Below are 21,763 nucleotides of genomic sequence, written 5' to 3' on the forward strand. Positions count from 1 at the left end.
GAACCTCTTCTGGGTCTCCCATGTGGGTGCAGGGTCCCAATTCTTTAGGCCGTCCTCAACTGCTTTCCCGGGTCACAAGCAGGGAGCTGGATGGGAAGTGGAGCTGCCGGGATTAGAACCGGCGCCCATATGGGATCCTGGAGTGTTCAAGGTGAGGACTTTAGCTGCTATGCCAAGCCGCCGGGCCTGTTCTTGGCACTTTGAATGTGGTGAACTCTTGAATGATGTAGTGAGCAAGAAATGTTCTTGGCCTCTGGCACAAATATTTCACGGGGCAAGGAGTCAGGGGAATGGACAGTGTTTTCCATGTGTCATCTTTTCATTTTGCTTTTTCAACAACACTTTTTCTCAATGATGCTGTGTTTGGCTTTCTTCCACTTAAACATTTTTAAAGGAATTGTTTTAAATAGACTCTCCTAGAACAGGGTCATTTGTGGAAGAGAATCGGAGTTCTTTAAAAATTGGAGAAGCAGTGAAATGTTGTAATGGGAGGACATCATTGTGGAGATACCATTCGCAGCTGTGTGGTCCCGGGAAGCTTCCCAAGCTACTGAAGTGTTGATAGTCTGTGCTGTCTGGAGCAGCAGGCACTAACCCCAGAGGACTGCTGAATCCTTGAAGCTTGGCTCATGTCACTGAGGAAATATTTCATTCACTTACATATTTTAATATTGTATTTCTGTGAGCATTTTGTACTTGTGGAATAACAGATGATATTTTTCCACCTAATTTTATGTATTTATTTATTTATTTTCAGGGAAATACATGCAGATGATGAATATTCTTAAGCCAATTGCCTTTGATGTTATCCATTTCATGTCCCAGCTGTTTGATTATTACTTGTATGCAGTATACACCTTTTTTGGTCGGAATGATTCGGTAAGTCAACCCTTGGAAAGAAAAATCCGCTTGTGTTAAACTTCTTCATTTTTGGAAGTGAAATAGAATTTTTCGTTTTGTTTGATAGCCAAATAATATATTGATAATCAGATGTTAAATGAAAAATTAGCAATACCATCTTTCTGTCTGCCTGTCTATGACTTTTAAGCCTTGATGTGATAAACATTGTATTTTATTCAGATTTCTGGCAGAAGTGTGACAACTGTTTCTAACCTTGACATATTTTGGCAGTGAGACGTGTACAGGTTGCTTTGTTTAAATGTAGCCCAGTATATAATTACTGCACAGTAACTAAGACATTTTAAGTATTGGCTGACGATAGTAGCAGTCACTAATACATTCAGAAGATAATGACCAATATTTTTTTAACATAATTAAAAATCTTTTAATTGAACCATCTGCCTGCCACAAATTAATGATTCCTGTACCTCAGTGAGTTGTATTTTTTTCTTCTAATGGAGAATAACAAGATAGTAGGCAATTGACTAGTCTGATAATTGGAATTTATTATAGGATTTGCCTAGATGTTTGGCAGTTTTCTGTATAAAAGCAAATTATGGAGATACGTGGATATTTCATAATGTGAACTTTTCTTATTTCTTACTGTTTTTGAAAACATGTATATTTGGATATATAGTTATATGTATCATATAAATAGTCATACTTTTGTTGGAACTACCAGTATATCAAAAACATAGTTTTGAGCACAGGATTTGAATTTTCCGTATTTTTAATTCTGAAAAAAAAATTCTTATAGTGAATGCTAAGAAATTCAGAGACGAACTATTGCTTGAGAATCTGTTACTCTAACGTATGTATTATTCCATCACTCTGAATCAAAAAACTTACTAAACAAGTCTTAACAGAAGAAAACCATCCTGAGGTTTTAACTAATTGTCCGAATCTTTGAGTCCTCCAGATGAGCGCTACTCTGTCTCGTGGGCTGTGCCTGCTCTAACTTTGGGGGACCAGAAAGATTGAGGAGACAGCTGTGCAGCTAATTATATACTGAGATAGGTTTGCGTATAGTGGGGTGCAGCAGAACCTGAGAAAGCCAGCAGAGTGTGGTCAGATGTGTATTGTAAGATATGCTGCGTGTGTTTTGAAGAACCTAATATTTGACATTTTATAAAGTGTTTTGATTCTATGAGACTGAACTATTTAATCATGTTGAAACAAATAGATATCACTTGCATAAGTTTCTGTTATTAGTCTGATGACCACCTATATATTACAATGGAAAGCTAGTATAAAGTGTACATATCAGTATCGAAGATGAACTGTGAATGTAGTATTTTCGGTTCCTCTTGTATTTTTTAGAAAGGACTTTTTCTATTGTGATTATATTTACTAATGCTAACTTGTAGCTGCAATAGGAATATGAAAACATGAGCAGGTTCAGTAGAATAAATGTATGAACACTGCATTTTTCTGTATGTAGAAGGATATTATACAGTTGGTGGATGGGTGAGCATTTGGCACAGCCAGTACGATGCTCGTTGGGATGCTCAGACAGAGTCATGTCACATTGCCATGGTTCAGTTCTTAGTTCTGCTCCCAGTCCTGGCTTCCTGCTAGTATCTGACTTGGGAGGTAGCTGGTCATTTAGTTGGGTACTTGCCACCTGCCAAGCCAAATGTGTTGCCAGCTCTTGGTTTCAGCCTCCCCCAACCCATTGCATCTGACTTCCTTAGCATGCTTCTGAAATTCATTAATGCTGTAAACCTCTCGGCTGTCTGTGTGCCTTTATCACTAACAGAGGCCCACAGGGGGCATGTAGCACAGTCTATTTCTCCACCAGTCAGTAAACCTTTTGGGTTCTGTTTTGGGTTATTTCAAAAATATCACTGTGAATATTCAGCTGTATGTTGGAACATATGTTATTTTCAGTTCTCTTTAGTACACACCTAGAAGTGGAATTTTTGGTTCATATAATAAAAATGTCTTTAACATTAAAGGGTACTGTGACACTGCTTTTTAAAGTGTATCCTTTCCAAGACCACACCTTCTTTCATTTCCACAAGCAGTGCATCTGAATTCTAGCTGATCTATTTGGACAGAAGTTCACACTGTTCTAAAATTCAAGTTGAAGCCCTCACCTCAATGTGATGGTATCTGGAGACAGATTTTTGGGGTACAAAATCAGGATCAAATGAGGTCATGAGGATGGGTCTCCAGAGAGCTTACTGTCTACTGCCATGTGACCAGAATGAAGGCTGGGCAAGAACACAGCAGGAGAGTGGCATCTGAAAGCCAGGAAGACAGCCTCACCACGAACAGACTGGGCGGTATAGCACCCAGAGCTGCAAGGAATTGATTTTTGGTGTTTAAACATCCCGGTTTAGAGAAGGGCACACCCTTCAAAAGCTTCACAGAAAATTAAATAAAAAATGTTAATTTGGGTGCATTTTTGAAACTCTTGCATATGAGGAGTTTTGAAACATATGATAAATCTATGCCTGTATTTCACAATTCTGCACCAAAATAAACAGTCTCAGTCCCATTTCTTTACAAGTATTTCTTTCCATTTGAATTTATTACTTTTATTGAATGGCAGTGGAAGAGAGAGGAAAGGAAGAAAAAGAGGATTGCCAAGAGGCTGACAGCATGAATGAATTTCAGAAGCATGCTAAGGAAGTCAGATGCAAAGATATATAGGCTGTGATTCTATTTATATCAAATTTTGGAGAATACAAAAGCTGTAGTGACAGACAGTAGACCAGGAATTTAGGACGGGGGAACAGGGAACACGGAAGACCCGAGCTCATCTGCAGGAGGGTTGTGTTTGTGGTGGTGATGCTGGCTGCAAGATGGTTTACAGCTGCCCACATGCCTCATGCTCTGTGCTGCCAGCAGCTGAGCTTGACTGGGTATAAATAATACCGTCATGAAAAAGAAGCAAGGAGTGCATGAAGTTTATGCATGGTGTCCTCTCCCAGCTGTTTCAGTTTGGGACTCCTGAGACATGTTAATTTGTCATCCTCATGTCTCACGGGAGTGGAGAACATGCAGTGTGTGCACAGGCTTGTGTGTTTATTTCCCTCCGTAATTACACAGAATTTTTATGACGATGTCAACAGTGTCCTTTTCTTTTTAAGATTTTCCTTTGAAAGGCAGTTACAAAGAGAGAAGGAGAAACAGACATTCGATCCTCTGGTTCACTCTCCAAAATGGCCACAACAGCCAGAGCTGGTCTGACGCCAGGAGCCAGGAGCTTTGTCTGGCTCTCCCCTGTGATTCTAGGGCTGCAAGCACTTGGAACGTCTTCCACTGTTTTCCCATGTTCATCAGCAGGGAACTGGATTGCAAGTAGAGCAACCAGAACTTGAACCCATGGCAATGTGAGATGCTAGCGTTGCAGGCGGAGGCTTGCCCTGTTAAGCCACAGTGCCGTATCTGAGACTATCCTTTGTTAAACAAGTAATGTTTTAAATTTACTGACATCTAGGAAGCATTGTAGTAGCTAATGTTTTCCAGATGCCTGGATATAAATATGATCACCTTTAAATTTAACTTGATTCCCGTCAACTGAGACATCACACCAGGGGTTTACAAGGTACTTTTCATGTCCTTAAGTCGGGTCATCCTCTGCTTTATCCTCTTCTATGTAGGCTTGAAGGCTGTTTGTCATTGCTTTGGTTTTGTTGTGGTGAGTAGAATTGTAATGAGAAATGTTTACCTATCCTAATGGAAGATTTTGTGAGTTTTGAGTGAATATTCAGGTCGTCTGTTATTTACATAAGAGAAATAACACTTAAAACATTATTGTACTTCTACAGAAGCAACGTACAGTAACCCCTAAGTAAAAGAGTATCTTGTCTTTAATATTTTAACGTCTTAACTTTTGTAATTGAAACCAATGACTTTGTAAGAAATTCTGATTAGCCATGTTTTGATCATTTATGAAATTGGTCGATGTCAAAACACATGAATAAATGGGTCTTTGTTTTTCTTAAAAGCAAAGATTATTTCTTTGCATGATGTGTTGAGATATTTAAACACCGTTTAGAAACTCTGGAGGCTAATTATGTCAGTGAAGACTCACCAGATAAAGTGAAGACTTGGCATTTGCACGTTTGTCTCCAAAGTGATGTAAAATGTCTTCCTTCCTTGTTTTCAGTTGGAATCAACAGGACTTGGCCTTAGTAGCAGCAGACTGAGAACGACTCTGAACAGAATACAGGAAAGCCTCATTGATCTTGTAAGTCATGAATTGCAGTTATTCCTTTGGCTATTAAATAATTTATAGCCTAATCACTGTGGCACCAACTAAATGAAAAATGTGATAGTTCTCCTTATATCTTTTTTTACATGTCAGTTAAAGTTTAAAGAAAAAAAACCACATTGTTGATGATTTATGTTTTCCATACAGTTCTTCTGTCATTTTTATTTCTCTTTAAGCTTTGAAAGGTAAAATAGCGTCATTGCCACCTGAAATAATTTGTCATAGAAGTTCAGTGTCAACCAAGAAACTTTGACACATCAAAGCACAGTGTGAGATGTTTAATGGAAGAAAAGTAGGAAGACAAATCGGCATAGGCCATGATAGCTCTGTAAAAGTGAAGTTTAGTTATATTTTCGGTGATGCTGACCCATTTGTTTGCTTTTAGTCTTTTGACCAACTTTAAATTCTTGGTAACAAAAATGTGTTTTAAATTTGTCCCAAAAAGTCCATAATTAAGAATTTTCTTTGTGGCAGTAAATTAGTTGCAAGAAAGGCTAAAAAATGTGAGCCATCAAGAGAAAGTCTTGAAGTCTTCAAAGGACACACCTTTGATTTCATGAACTGGTGTGAAGTGCAGGACCAAGCCAGTTAGGAGCTTTTCTAAGTGCGCACTAAGTATATACCATTGAGTTATGTCAGCGTGACATTTTTATGACTCTCTTGTTCTTGTGAAGTGTATTTTCCTGAAGGCAAACATCAGCTTTTAGGCAGATAATTACTGTAATTTTTATTCTGCCTAAAATGTCAGCGTTAACTGGGAGCAGTGGAAGGAAGGCCTTCTGGTAAAAACCCTGTGAAGTGGGGGACAAATCCAGCGGGCTCTGAAAGAGCGAGTTGGAGCGAGGAGAATGCTGCCAGCCCTCCCTGCCATGCACGTGACCACCTGCGTGTTCCTCCAGCTCGTGCCACGTCCCCTGTGCCCACCATTGCCCTCCAGGACCACCTGCCGATGAGACCCCTAAATCATTAATGAGGATCTAAATCGAAAATACGTTCAGCGTCACAAATACTTCTTTTTAAAGATGTGTTTGTGTTTAGTGGAAAGACAGATTATACACAGAGAAGGAGAGACAGAGAGAAAGATCTTCCATTATCTAGTTCACTCCCCAGATGGCCACACGGCTGGAGCTGAGCTCCTTCTGGATCTCCCTTGTGAGTGCAGGCTCCAAAGGCTTTGGGCCATCTCCCAGTGCTTTCCAAGGAGCATTATCAGGGAGCTGGATGGGAAGTGGAGCGGCTAGGACATGAACCACATAGAATGCCGTTGTTGCAAGGTGGAGATTAGCCCATTGAGCCAGCATGCTGACCCCCACAAATAAATTATTTCTCTACAGATTATAGATATATGTATGTGTGTTTGATGAGTTTTTCTAATCATGAAAGAGTGAACTTCAGAAAGATCTCTGAGGCATGTATTCAGTGCCATGTGTCAGACAGCGCGTGGGATGCCTGTGGACATAGCAGAGGCCCTAGGGTTGGGCCCTGACATCTTCTGCTTCAGTTTTCTGATGTGCATATCCAGGGAGACAACCAGTGGTGGCTTTCGCCTGCATGGAGACCCACAGTGAGTCCCGAGGTCCTGACTTGGGCCTGGTGCAGCCCTGGCTTAGGGAGTCAAATCTGTAAATGGGGAATTTTCTTTCTCCAATCCTCTTTGTCACTTTGGCCTTTTAAGTAAGGAATAATAAGTGAGTATTATTTGAAAAAGGGGGTTGAGGGCTGGTTAGAGTGGTGGCATCGTGACGGAGCAGACACATAAAGAAGTATCTGCTCGGGTGTGATTGAATGAGAGAGGGGAGAGAAGGGGCTCCCAAGTGACGCCAGGATGTCTCCCTGTGTAGGGCCACATAACTGCCACACTTAAGTAGCACAGGTGACCGTGTGGTTCCAGGCAGTATTGCATTATGTGAACTGGGATTTCTCCTGTTCTTTTTTCCTTTTTTCTTTCTTTCTTTCTTTTTCTTCTTTTTTTTTTTTTTTTTTTTTTTTTTTTGCTGCAGCAGAGTTAGTTCCTTTTCTGTGAGGGGGAAAAGTAACGGGGACGTAAAGCTGGCAAACTTGCATCTCGGCATTCTACAATTCAGTCAGAATCATACAAACTTTTTGTCAAAGGGAGTGGGGCAGAGATTAATGTGTATTCTGACAACTTTTGCTTTTAAGTAGCGATCCTTTTGTACTATGAGCTTTTGCATAATGTTCATAGCATTTATTCTATTAACTTTTTTCCTTTCATAATTTTCTATAAATAAAGGGAATTTATTGCCGTTTCAGTACTTGAAAGACCTGTATGTATACTAAAATTATAGTACCTGTTTGCAGTTGAAGCGGATTGTTTTGGAAATGTGCGTGGTTGTGTTTCCCATGACGTTTCTCCCTGAAGTGACTGAACTTGTGCTATCTTAAGTGTTGCTAGGAGCCCGTCACTGTGGCCTGTGACACCACGGAGTTGTTCTTTTCACAGTGCGGTGGTGCTGTCACTACCTTAACAGCTGGCCCTGCCCCTCAGTCCCCTGCAGTGCGGCAATGAGATCCAGTTTTCTGACGTTGGATGTAGTGACTGTTGAAGTCAGTGGTATGCAGTTTCCTCCACGTGTGCCTTGCTAAGAGCCTGTTCACATGGCTTGCGTCTTTATTGAAAGACTTGGGTTCATTGGAAGCTCTTCTGTTCCAGCAGCTACTCCAAGTAGCTGGTTGACACCTGCTTGCCTAAGACACTACCTCCCACCCTCAGAAAGACCCATGCCCGTATGTCAGTGAGTTCAAGTAGCTTTTTTCGTTCTTTTTTTTTCTCCCCACCTTCATGGGTGAGAGGAGCCATTGTTTTGATTTACTCAGAGCTCTTTGCTGTGCGTTAAGGATCAGTTAGTGAGCATGTTTTCAGAAGTCCTGCTGTGCCAGTCTGTTAGTTTGTGACATAGACTGCATTTCTGTGGAGTCGGAAATGAGACGATTAGTTGCTGGTTGGCGTGGCATCAGGTACCAGTGGAGCCACATGCACTTCCCCGCCAGAGGCTCAGGACGTCTCCTGGACAGTGCAGAGCAGCCTGTCCTGCTCTGCACTCCGGGCAGCCATCTTCTCTTTCATCGGTCACCTGTCTCCAGGCACAGACAGGACAGCCGTGCTGTCACTACCCCTTAACCCCGCTTACGCTAATGGAGGGTTGAACTTGAAATGAGGCAGTCTCGTCATTTTTTCTGCAAATTCTTGAGGGGCACCTTCCCTGTTGTCTCTGTGAGATGTGGGTAAATTCCCAGCAGTCTCTGGTGCAGGCTGACTTCAGGTCACGGCGAAGTGGGCATGTCTAGAGTTGAATGATATTATTCAGGAACCTTTTCACTTTTTGAAGAAAGGAAACTTGTAGCAGTTACACAGCAGAACAGCAAGGGGTGGGGGTGGATGGAATGGGAAGCTAAGTGTAATCCTCGTATGCTTCAGAGTGTTTTCATTGCGTTCTGGCGTTACGAGAACCTGCTGACTTCTTCCTGTGCGAGTGGCTGTTTCAGGCATCTGTGTCTGTCTGTTGCATCTTCAGGAAGTTTCAGCCGACCCTGCTGCCACTCTCACAGCGGCAGAGGAAAGAAAGGAGAAGGTGCCGAGCCCACACCTCAGTCACCTCGTGGTTTTGACGTCTGGGGACACGTTGTACGGGTTGGCTGAAAGAGTGGTAGCCACAGAATCCTTGTAAGTTGTTTAAAAAAAAAAACCCACAAAACAGTTGTTTTGCTGTTAAATATTTAAGGAAGGTTCTAAGAGTAAACACTGTATAATTAGACTTCTAACAGTACATGTTTAGCTGTTCTGAGAAGTACATCCTAACAGAGATTACCAATTGGTCTTTCAAACTCTGTCTTTGATTTTCAGAAATTTAAATGGAAAGAAGAAAATGTTTGACGTTTCCATGTTTAGTAACATTATCCTTTTTTTAAAAATGCATGCACATTTTTTTCCTTTTTTTGTGAAAGATTTATTTGTTTTGAAAGGAAAAGTGACAGGAAAGCAGAGAGATTAAGAGTAGGATATTCAGGATATTCCATGTGCTGACTTACTCCCCCAAGTAGCCACAGCAGTTGGTGCTGTGCCAGGCTGAAGCCAGGAGCCTGGAATCCGAACTGCTCCCCGACACAGGTGATGAAAGTCCAGGGGATGTGGCGATCTTTTGCCGCCCTCCCAGCCAGGCACATCATTGAGGACCTGGAGCAGAGCTGGAGCAGCCAGTACTTGAACTAGCACTCGGATATGAAACACTGACTGTGCAGGCCCCAGCTTACCTTATTGCACCACAGTGTGAGCCTCAGTCTTTGCCTAAATACAGCTTAAAAAGCATTGCATTTTACTGTATGCATTCCTATCCACAATGGTGATTCTAGCCTTAAGTGTGGTTGATGCGCACATCAGCACGAGTGGTTCCTGGCATTTAGAAATCCCCCAATCTATGAATACGTTTAAAGCAAAGAAGTTCTTACACACAGACGTTGTCCAGTGTGGCTAGAGGATTTGTATGTGCTTAGCGCAAAATGAAGAAAAATAGTGCAAAAATGGCAGTGCATCTGTCGACTGTGGTCCAGGCCCGCTCCCCAGCCACTCACTCCCCCACCCTGTGGGCTGGCGCCCTCCAGCTACAGCACGCTGGAATGTCCCAGCCCAGCTGTGTTTTGCTCTGTGTTGAGAGCAAACTTCTGAAAAGTGTTAGATATTGAGTCTGAACATCAGAGTCTGTTGTCTAGAACTGACTGGAATCTTTAAAATGAATATATATGTGTGTGTGTGTGTGTGTATATATATATATATAAATTTGTTATATTCTTTTAAAATCTTTTGTTATCTCTGCCCATATTGCCATTTAATGACAAGCTCAGAATTAATTATCGTACAGCTAGATATCACTAATGGACACATCAGGTGGTGATACAGGGAGCTTACTGAAGTAGAAAATATTTTGAAGTGTTAATCTCAACAGATTATTCTTCCCCTCAGGGTGTTCCTGGCTGAGCAGTTTGAGTTCCTGCAGCCTCACTTGGATGCTGTGATGCCCGCAGTCAAAAAGCCCTTTCTTCAGCAGTTCTATTCTCAGGTCAGAGAAGATCCTGTGTGACATTTCTGCTGGTGGCAAGATGGGACTGCTGCAGCTTCAGTGTTGCTGTTGTTACGCTTTGGTGTTGTTTGTGTGCTTGCCTTAACTGGAGCAAGGGAAAGGCATAGAAGGTGGGAGAGAGCACAGTACCTGTGTGCTATTTCTCGGAGCAGGGAAGAAGTGAGCAGGAAGCAGGAGCAACATCATTTATCAAAGCCCTCCCAGCCAGGAAGTGGACTTTGCTCCAAGGAAGCTGGGAAGCTTCTGGGAGGTTTAGACCTAGTGAGCGGTATGGGTGTGATGTTTTCATGCAGGGTGAGCGTGGACTTCAGGGGGCTGGACAGTTTGGAAGCTGTTAGAGTAGTGCTTGGGAAGGGTAGTGGTCTCCTGAGGTGAACTGGAGGAGGATTTGACAGGCCCACGTTCCACTGATGCTGCTGTTCCAGGCTTACCAGTGAGTCACAGTGATGTGTGAGAGAGGCCTTTGTGTTCAAGTTAAATATATTCCGAATTTAAAGCTCCACTTGCACAGTGTTGTGTTTTCAGATTTGACATAGAAACAGGAGCAAAATATTTGGTGTTTCTGTATTCTTAGAAAATAAATATTTTCACTTCTGTGAAATTTATTTCAGACAGTCTCAACTGCCAGTGAACTACGCAAACCCATTTACTGGATTGTAGCTGGTAAAGCCATCGACTACGAGCAGATGCTGCTGCTCATGGCCAATGTGAAGTGGGACATAAAGGAGATTATGTCGCAGCACAACATGTACGTGGATGCGTTGCTGAAGGCAAGTGCTCTGGGAAGCGTCTTTCTCGACAGTCATGGTGGCATGGCAGGTGTCACGGTGGCATGGCAGGTGTTTTGTCATTGCAGACCGACACAGTGAGGTTGGAGTCACTGCTGATTTCCTGACTTGTGCTGTTCAGAGTCTGTGAGTTGAGACAGGATTGCTTTGAGTTTTGTGCTCTTGTGTAGGTGTCAGAACGCTTTGTACACTTTCTGTTTTTTTGATCACTGATTTCCTCCTTTGAGTAATGGCTGGATTGTTGAATGTTCTGTCTATTTTCCTAATCATGCCGTCTCAGTAACCATGACTTGATGACCAGGAATATTTCTGTTACACACTGTTTCTTTAGCTTAGTGTGTATGTTCATTAGCAGCAAACCAAGCCCCTGATGATTCCAACTTGTCTTACCTAGAAGTCACATTACTTTTTCTGTGTGTCACACAAATATCTCTTTTGTACTTGGTGATGCACATTTGCAAAGCACTTGGAAGGAGTTGTAGCTCGTCTTGCCGCATCCTCATCTGTGCAGGAATAGGTATTTGTAGGTCCCTTGGCATGCACCAGGAGAGATGCTGGCAGTGTTCTTGTGACTTCAGCACCAATGTGCCCCAGGAAGTTACATGCCAGTGTCCGCAAACTGAGCTGTGGCATCAGGTGTTGGATGTGCTTTGAAAAACAAGACGGGCCAGCGGAAGAGGAAGCAGACAGTGCAGGCACGTGGGTGGGAGAGGAGCGCGTACATTGAGAACAGAGGAGTGTCCTGAAGGAGACACAGAGGTGAGCTAATGGGGTAGCTGAGTGGGGAAAGAGCATCCCAGAAAACACAAGCAGCTTTCAGAAAAAGCTGTGATTTCCATCCTTTGTCAGTGAAGAGGAATGGGCTCTTCTTGTCCTCCTGCCTGCAGTGGCATTTACGCAGTCATTCCTACTGCCTACACCAGGCAGTAAATAATATCCTGGAACACCTGGAAAGCAAGAGAGAAGTCCGTGGTATTGATGTTGTGTGCCAGCTCCTAGCAAGTTAGGGCACCCTTGGGAGGACTGGGTTGTGACTGTGAGGCCATCCTTTACCCCAGGACTCAGTAAGCAGTGTCGAGAAATCTCCATGAGATCTGAGAGGTAAGTGTCAGAACATTAAGGAATTCATGGAAAAAGGGCATTAAAAGGTAATGAGAATTTTTCATGGAGTTTCATGGACAACTTCAGAATGTCTAAGATACTGATTTTGAATGATAATCAAAGGAAGAACTTTTTAGAACACCAACGAAGTTTCAGTGTAAATTACTGTTTGGAATGTGAACAATCAAAGTAATTTGTAAATTTATAAATAATAGCATCCTCTTTTTTAAAAAAAATCTCTTTGTGATAAGATGATTCTGTGTCTTGTGGTATACTATTATGTTAGTCCTTTTGGGTTGTTATGAAAAATACCACAGCCAGGTGGCTTCTAAGCAGCTTGTAGTTACTTCTCACCCTTCTGGAGGCTGCGCAGTCTCAGCTCCGAGATCAGACAGGTGCAGTGAGGAGCAAGGATGCAGTTCCTCACCTGCGACACCTTGTCATTGCTTCTGATCGGGGGCCTCTGCCCTCCTGACCTACCCATCCACTGGGAGTCTGCCCTCTTAATACCATCTCCCTGGGCGTCTGGATTCCAGTGTGTTCAGGGAACACAGATATTGAGATCTTAGCAGGTGCTGACTGTGGCACTCTGGGAGATAGAAAAAGAGAGATTCCTGCCTTCAGCAAGCACACCTACTCGAAGTCGGCTTGCTGCAGTTCTTTTTCCTTACAGGAGACATGACTTTGATAAGACAGTGCCGCTCTATCAGGTTATTGAGCTGACCCTATTTCAGCAGCTAGTTAAAGGCTTCTTAGAGCATGAAGTTTGTCTGTGACACATTTGTCCTTTCCGTTGCTTTTCTACATTGAAATATTCAAAAGAGAAAAGCTTGTTTTGCTGTCTCAGACGAGTTCTGAGTAAAATGCAATGATTTTATTAGCTGTTAAACAACACGCATTCATAGACATTGAATTTATTGCTAAGTGGAATGTTATTTTATCCAGTAAATATATGGCTTTATCTTAATATAAAAGGTTAATAAAAATAGTGAATTGTGCCTCTTGAAATCCAAAGCAATTTACATAGCAAACGCAGCCGTGAATCCCATGAAGCAAAATGGCAGGTGCAGTGCAGTACTTGCTTAACTCTGACTTTTAAAGGTAGGCTTAGGGCCTGGCGTGGTAGCCTAGTGCCTTAAGTCTTCGCCTTGCACAGGCCGGAATCCCATATGGACACCGGTTCGTGTCCCAGATGCTCCACTTCCCATCCAGCTCTCTGCCTGTGGCCTGGGAAAGTAATAGAGGACAGCCCCAAACCATTGGACCCTACCCCCGGCTGGGAGACCTGAAGGAGGCTCCTGGCTCTTGGTTTTGGGCTCAGCTCTGGCCACTGCAGCCACTTGGAGAGTGAACCAGTGGACAGAAGATCTTTCTCTGTTTCTCCTTCTCTTTGTATGTCTACCTTTCCCATAAAAATAAATAAATCTTTAAACAAACAAACAAAAGAAGGAAGGCTTAGTGAATGGACAGCCTGCTTTTTAAAACTGAATTAAAAGCAATGAACTGTCAAAAGTAAAACCCTAAGGAAACTTGTGGCTTAGGAAGTCACAAAAGAGCTAGGGATAATACAGTTATCACTGTTGTAACTTCACCAGCCAGGCTCTTACTAGATTGTTTTTCTCCTATTGCTAGACAATGCTGCACATACTCTTAAGCTTTTCTTCCTTTTTCTTTTTTTAAGATTTCTTTTATTATTATTAGAAAAGCAAAGTTACAGAAAGAAGAAGAAAAGTTACAGAGAAGAAGAGAAACAGAAAGAGCTTCCATCCACTGGATCACTCCCCAGATGGCCACTATGGCCAAAGCTAAGCCAATCGAGCCAGGCCTCTCAAATGGGTGTGTGGAGCCAAAGTTTGGGGGCATCCTTCCTGATTTCCCGGGCCATAGGCAGAGAGCTGGATTGTAAGTGGAACAGCAGGTACACAAACCAGTGCCCGTGTGAGATGCTGGCTCTTGTAGGTGGAGGATTGGCCAGTTGTGCCAACATGCTGACCCCTGTGTAGTTTTTCTACTCAGCAAACTCAAAGAAACCATCACGTTAAACCTTTGTAAGGTTCCTAGAATTGTTTTGCTAAAGAAAGGTCAACAGCAGTAGTTGTAAATGAGCATATTTTAGATAATAGTCCGAATAAACCAGAAACATTTATTGAAAGGTGTGCCATCTACTACTTTCTTGTAACTACTAGAGTTGTCTTCATTAGTTACATATTTTCTGAATTTGAATGCAGTTATGTCAGAATGCCAAAAAAAAAAAATGTTGAGTCTTTCTGTAGGTAGTAGAAAATATTTTTTGCTTTTTTCCTTTGAACCATGGGATGCAGCTGTTAACATGGCTTATGAGTCATTTAGTAATTAGTTTATTTGCTTTCAAGAATATTTAGCAAAAAGAATTTGTCAGACAGCCGTATATTACAAATGGTTAACTCTGAGTTGAAATTAAAACTTTTGTTTAAAAAACTGTTTCTCGAAGATATTTTTAAAGGCAAATTAGGTTATTTAGCTCTTTTATTGCGTGCTGACAACCGTAGACACTTTTGAGATATCGGAACATTGAGCATTCTTAGCACTGTTTAATCAGCTAATGAGACTTCTTTTGAGATGAAATGTGGTGTACTGCGTTTGACATAATTTAATCCTATTTTTCTAAGACAATCATAGCAAGTCTAAATCATCTTTGACATTTCTTTCTGTTTTATCTGCATCAATTTGAATCTTTCTAAATATTTTGTTTTACCAGTTTTGTCGGGAATCACTGTGACATTATAATGATATTTACATACAGCCACAATTTTTGTCTTCTTAGGAATTTGAACAGTTTAACAAAAGATTGAACGAAGTTTCCAAGAGAGTTCGGATACCCTTGCCAGTGTCTAATACTCTTTGGGAACATTGTATTCGATTGGCTAATAGAACTATTGTGGAAGGGTAAGTTCTTTATGAAAGTATTATCTGTTTCTTTCTTCACTAATAAATTGTATCAGTGATGTTCTACTCAAATCATTAAGGGGTAGGGACAATAGGTAGAGATATTGCTAAATAGCAAATGCACTTGGAATCCATTAGGAAAGAAACCTTAAGCTCCGTTATGCATCTCACTGGCTATACTTTCCTCCCTATTTTAGGTGACAGAACCAGTTAGTAGGTGACAGGGTAATGTGAAGCATAATGATTGTCAGTGTGCTGCAGCACATTGAGCCACCTCCTGTGGTGCCACTTCAGGTCCCTGCTGCTGAACCCTGGAAAGCAGCACAAGTTAGGCCAACAGACTTGGGCTCCCACCACCCATGACGGAGAGCTGAAGCTCCTGGCTGCTGCCTTTGGCCTGGCCCAGCCCTGATGGTTGCAGCCGTTTGGAAAGTGACTCATTTGCAGGGAGCTGGATAGGAAGTGGAGGAAACAGGTCTTGAACCGGCCACCATTATAGAATGCTGGCAATACAGACAACTATTTCAAAAGACCATGTACAGTGACTCAGAATTGTACATCACTTGAACTTTCACACTATCATTATCAATTTCTCTTTAGTTCTTAGTTTTTCTTGTTGTTGTTGTTTTAACATTTCTCTATTTTAAAGCCAAATTTAGAAGAGAGAGAGAGAGAAAGAGCCTATATCTGCTGGTTCATTTCCCAAATAACCACAATGGCCAGAATTGAGCTGATCTGGAGCCAGGAGCTACTTCTGGTCTGCCTGTGGGTGCAGGGTCCCAAGGACATAGGCCATCCACTGCTTCCCTAGGACAGAAACAAGGAGCTGAATCAGAAGTGGAGCATCCAAAACACACATCTGCACTTACATGGAATGCTGGCACTGAAAGCAGAGGATTAGTACGATATGCTACTGAGCTGGGCCCAAGTTCTCATTTGTTCTAAAAAAGAATGTATTAGGAGGTGGCGCAGTGAGGTGATGCGTGAGTGCCCTCTAAGCACTTCTGGGTGAAACATGGCAGTGTCACCAACCATAAAAGGTGCTGTGTCACCAGTCAGAACTGAAAAGTGTTCTCAATACATGTGTTCAATAATGTAGGAAAGGAAGTATCATATGTTAGATTTCTGTATAAGGTACTTTGCAGGGTGGGAGGGAAGCCTGGTCATGGTCACTTTAAACAACCTAAGCTTTTGTTTTCTTGCATAATTCCTAAGGGACAGCAGCTCTTTCCATCATCAGGCCATAAGATTGAGTTGTCCATGGTCTGTATGGTTGCTTGGAGAAATGAGACCTGGCTTAGTAATGGTAAAGCATTGTACTGTTGGGATTAGCAGGAGGATGTGTCTACGTTTCTGCAATTTGTCTGGCACTCATGGGAGGATAGTGTCATGAGCTGCTTTAGGGCTGAGTAATTCTAGTGTGGAACAGTTTTATGAGACTAAGATCACTTTGGATTTTATAAATAACCCTTGGCAGTCAGATTAATGGGAATACCGGTTTACCTTACAAAATGTCAATTGAGGCAGAGAATAGAACTGTAGTCTGCGCAGCAGCAGAGAATCTTGGAGTTACTCAGTCTCTTTGCAAAAGAGGAAGTTGAAGACCAGGTGAGTACAGTGACAGGGTACAATTGAACCCACTCCTCCTGACTCTAGGCGGTAAGCTCCTTTACCTGTAACCCTGTAACCCTCTTGTTTCTACCCAAAGAGCAGCCAGAGCAAAGGGCAAGTGCATAAACCTTTGTTTTGGACCACCCATCACTTACAGTTTTGTTTACTTATTGTTGTGTTTCTTAGATATGCCAATGTCAAAAAGTGCAGCAATGAGGGTCGTGCCTTGATGCAGTTGGATTTTCAACAGTTTTTAATGAAGCTTGAGAAGCTAACAGATATTAGACCCATTCCTGATAAAGAATTTGTGGAAGCCTACATTAAAGCCTACTACCTAACTGAGAATGACATGGAACGCTGGATCAAGGAACATAGGGTGAGAGCTAGGAAGCAGAATTTGTGTGTGTGTGTGTGTGTGTAGCTGATGTATTATCCAATTAAGAATTATGAGAGCTTTTTTTTTTTGACCACATGCTTAGATTGTGTGTGCAGTGCCCTGTGCCTTACTCAAGTCCCTCTGAGCCTGTTTGAGTCAGTACAGTGATCGTATAGAAACATAGCCAGAGTCAGAGCGCTTGCCATGTGTTTCTCACCGATGTGTTACAGGAAAAGGCTGAAGTGGGTGAGCTTCAGGGTACTTGTGGATGGAAAACAAGAATGCTGAAATGATTCGTAGGGCATAGGCTCTCATCTAGCGTAAACCTTCATGTGGTTTTCAACAGTGAAGCAGCAACACCCAGATAGACTGGCATGCGTTGTGCAGATTGAAAACGTTAAAGTTAAATGGCAGACTTTAACTTATATCTTACATCAAATTTAACATTTCATACAAAATAGTTTTCTTTTGTGCAGATATATGGGTAAGTGGAGGAAAAAAACACGATTTGTTGTTATTTAGAATAGTTGAGTTTTCAGTGCAGTTCAGCTCAACAAACAAGGGTCTAAAAAGTTTCTGGAAAATGAGTCTTAAGGAAAAACTATGGATGGATTTCAAATGTTTTGCACTGAGTTTTTTCCATTTTTCCATGAACTTTTTGATGCATTCTTGTTTATCACCCAAGCATGTTTCATGCGGAGAGCTTTTCTGTAATATTTTTATGTCATTTGTCTACATAAGTAATATGTAAAGATGGATTTAATGGGAAATTTGGAAGTGTTAAAATTATCACAAAATCTTAGCATGTTAATAACTCTAGTGTTCACATTTACCTAAGCTATAATCATTGTAGATAAAAAGCTAACTAAAATTCTGCTTTATCTGGGTGTGGAAATCGGAGATTGTTTTGTGTGTAGTTTGTCAGGCTCTCTGTGCTCTCAGTGGTGTAAAAAGATGGAATGACCATGAGCCCGGAGCGTCACGGGTAGCCCAGGCTTGGTGTGACTGCCTGCTGGGAGCAGAGTGGACCTGCGCCAGCTGTGTTGTTTTTGAGCAGTAAGCTAGACTTGGGAAAAACTTGACCTTTAGTCCTGGTGATGTTAGAGAACCAGCAGGTAACCCTGTGTACAGCGGGCTTCACAGCGGAGTGTGCTGCAGTGTGCTTAGTAAAGGAAGCTCTGAGGACTTGGGGCTGGGGAGAGAGGACCAGCAGCCAAGGGGAAAGGCACAGCTCTCCCGGCTTTATTATTTGGTGCCAGAATGATGTCCCATTTAGATTTCTCCTTTTCCGTGGCCGACTGAAATCCGTTAGCTTACTCTTTTGGAAGAGCTTTCATGACTGATATCCGTTGGTTTGCTGAGTTTTTACAGAGTGAAATGTCCCTCATATTTTGAAATTGCATCATCTTGTGGGTTGCTATCAGTAAAGAGAGGTACCCTTTTCTTTATAGTTCTGAGTACGTAGTGTCTTTCCTTATTTGTATGGTTGCTTTTCAACTTCTAGAACCAAGTTAAGCTGCAAAAATTTCTACTATCCATTTTTATTCTTAGCCCAACAACTAGTTTTTAAATATGTGAACTGGATGAACTCATGGTCTTAACATTACTTAGTGGCTACAAATTTTAGTAGAGTTGAAGAAATAGGGCCTGGCACAGTAGCCTAGCAGCTAAAGTCCTCGCCTTGCACGTGCTGGGATCCCATATGGGTGCCAGTTATAATCCCAGCAGCCCCACTTCCCATCCAGCTCCCTGCTTGTGGCCTGGGAAAGCAATTGAGGACAACCCAAAGCTTTGGGACCCTGCACCCATGTGGGAGACCCAGAAGAGGCTCCTGGCTTCAGAATGGCTCAGCTCCAGCCATTGCAGCCACTTGGGAAGTGAACCAACGGATGGACGATCTTCCTCTCTCTCTCCTCCTCTCTGTATATCTGCCTTTCTGATAAAAAATAAATCTTTAAAAAAAGCATCAAAGAAACAAGCATAAAATGTGCAATAATTAAATTGAGAAAAAGCCATGGGCACAGGAGACTTCTTTTGCTAGCTCTTGCAACTGTTTCTTAAAAATAGAAAAAAAAAACTTGTATATTTTTATTGGAGAGGCAGAATTGCGAAGAGCAGGAGAGACAGAGAAAAAGATCTTCCATCTGTTGGTTCAGTTTCAAATGGATGCCAACAGCCAGAGCTGAGCTGATCCAAAGCCAGGAGGAGCCAGGGAGTTCCTCTGGGTGCAGGGTACCAAGGCATTGGGCTGTCTCCTACTGCTCTCCCAGGCCACAAGCAGGGAGCTGGATGGCAAGCAGAGCAGCCAGGCATAAACCTGTGCCCATCTGAGATCCCGATACTTACAATGGGAGGATTAACCAGTTGAGCCATCACTCTAGGCCTTTTCTACTCTTCCCTGGTGCTGCAGCTCAGCAAACAGCTTGCCCCCGGTGTCCCTGCTGTGGCCTTTCGGCATTCCTCCCTGCTTTGTGGTGCTCAAGCCATCTGTTGCTTCCTGCTGCTTTTGGTTCAGTGATCCCGTCTGTTGCTTTGCTAAGTTTGGATCTTATTTTATCTATCTATTTATTTTTGAGCAGGAGTATTCAACGAAGCAGCTAACCAACCTGGTGAATGTTTGCCTGGGATCCCATATCAATAAGAAGGCAAGACAAAAACTTCTAGCTGCTATAGATGACATAGACAGACCTAAAAGATAACGAGCACGGCGCCTTTTCCTCAGTGGCATTATCCTCCCGTCAACGCAGATGACATGGAAGCCAGTTTGTTGTGCACTCTGGACAGCGATCTACTAAGAAAACATTGTGCATGTTCTCTCCGACTGGAAAGTTTAAAAGCATTCGTGTGTGTGTGTGATGTTCTCAGATAACTTTTCTATGCTCTGGTCTCCTCTTTTCAATTTTGGGTTTTATTTGCTCATCCCTTCCTGAAATGGTATCATTGCCTCATGGTAACTATTGCTATGTGATTACAATTCCACATTACAGAAAAATGTACGACAAATGTATAATTTGAAGGAACAGTGGCTTCCTGTGTCTGTGAGCAGTTTTTGGAGAACGAATTTGTGTTGCACTTGTTTCCCTCTGCCTTGGTTCTTGGAGTAGGAGAGGGCTGATGTACACTATTTCCCCATTATGAGTACTGCATGGGACTGAAAAGTACATGTAAGTAAAATAGTTGGAAAATCTGTGTATTTTCTGTTTTTAAATGTCAGTATTTGTCACGGTTAATTTGGTTATAATAAAATGATCAGAAATGACAGAATTAAATAAATGTTATACTCTAATATGATCAGTTTGTGTGTGAGACTGCATTTGATATTTTTACCTGGTAGTCAGTTTCATAAATCTAATGCAATTTTTCTGCATGTTCTAATTTTAATTATTCTGTATCCTTGAAACCTACATTGAAAAGTAAGTTCATTGAGGATTCTTTTTCAGTGCCTACATAGTGTACCTAATGGTGGCTGGGTTTTCTTCCATCTTTTTTTTTTTAATAAGAACATGGGATATTTTTATAGAAGCTTTGTTCATTGAATTCAGCTTTTGTCTTTGGACTGCAAAATTTTGGTTGACTAACTTAGGACAGAATTGTGTGTTTGATAAATATAGGATAATATCTTTTTTAAATAGTAGATTCATAGTAAACACAGATGTAACACAGTATCAGTGTAGCCACTGGTGAACCTCGGGACCCTGGCAATTGGTCTGTAGTAACTGCGTGAAGACATATGTGTATCTACATGTGTGTATATATATAATATGAAAGTCCATTTTGTACGCACTCCTGCCAGCCTCCACTCAGGAGTTTGGTATTTGTTCTTTCTGGAGGCCTGTGTCGTGTTGATCCGGTGAGTACTACACAGCACTTTGTGCTTATCAGCAGCTTCCGGGATGGTGAGCAATTGTGTTAGACACAGGTCTCCTGTCTGAGCCTTTGGGAGCCGAGACGTTACTGGAAAGGGCAAGCGCTGGCAGTGTCAGGTGACCGTCAAGGAGGGGAGATGGGGAGGACTGCCAGCAATACAGGGAGGAGCGTGCAGCAGTCCCTATGGTTGTCCAGAGCTGAACAGGATAACCTGAAGCACTTCTAGACGATGTCTGTGGGTTTCTGTTTCCAGCCTCTTACTTCACAGTTCATTTACTGTCGATTTGAAACTCAGAAAGATACGGATATGCTGTCGTTATGATCTGCTGTGGTGTTAGATGTCACTGGTGGCTGTGACCTGTAGGCATATCTGTGTGCAGCCGCATGAAGAAAGCAGACGTAAGATAAACTTGGGTATTCAGGAGCGTACATAAAGAACTAATCAATCTTATTTGTTTCTCAATTGATTGGAAGCTCTTAATTTTTTCTTGTAACATGGATTTTATGGTTAGTTTCCTCTCATTTGCTCTTCCTGGGCTGTGGATGGTACGCACAGCCGTCGCCTGCCGGGGAGAGCTACCAAAGCATGCACGATCGTACTAGACTCCACTCCGGGACTTGACAGCTCTTTTCATCCGTGCTTACTTTGACATCTCCATGTTCAAAACGGTTGTGCCCTTGCTAGCTGATTGCCCGAGGGTCTTTGCATATATTCCTTTGGGGGCCTAAGAACGAGCCTTCCACAGACTGCCAGGATGTCCATGGCACTGCTTGTGCTGCCACGCCAGCTGCTGCTGAAATCCCTGACTCCACTGTAGGACATACAATTGTCCCTTGAAGGATTTTCCATTTTCCCCATGCAGAGCCTGCAGCCTTT

The 21,763-nt window shown here is 42.2% G+C and overlaps 1 protein-coding gene across 1 annotated transcript in view; it reads left to right on the top strand.

The window, feature by feature from the left end:
* The window catches only part of VPS50 (VPS50 subunit of EARP/GARPII complex), a 71,697-nt gene extending 51,841 nt beyond the window's left edge, over positions 1 to 19,856 (top strand). The window contains exons 21-28 of the mRNA XM_058678138.1: positions 758 to 879; positions 5,021 to 5,101; positions 8,659 to 8,807; positions 10,101 to 10,197; positions 10,830 to 10,988; positions 14,911 to 15,032; positions 16,830 to 17,019; positions 19,599 to 19,856. Of these exons, the coding sequence (XP_058534121.1) occupies positions 758 to 879; positions 5,021 to 5,101; positions 8,659 to 8,807; positions 10,101 to 10,197; positions 10,830 to 10,988; positions 14,911 to 15,032; positions 16,830 to 17,019; positions 19,599 to 19,718 (1,040 nt within the window). The 3' untranslated portion in view covers positions 19,719 to 19,856. The remainder of the gene's footprint in view (positions 1 to 757; positions 880 to 5,020; positions 5,102 to 8,658; positions 8,808 to 10,100; positions 10,198 to 10,829; positions 10,989 to 14,910; positions 15,033 to 16,829; positions 17,020 to 19,598) is intronic.
* The last annotated feature ends 1,907 nt before the right edge of the window (positions 19,857 to 21,763 follow it).

Source organism: Ochotona princeps, chromosome 20 (assembly GCF_030435755.1).
Source record: "Ochotona princeps isolate mOchPri1 chromosome 20, mOchPri1.hap1, whole genome shotgun sequence".
NCBI classification, from domain to species: domain Eukaryota; kingdom Metazoa; phylum Chordata; class Mammalia; order Lagomorpha; family Ochotonidae; genus Ochotona; species Ochotona princeps.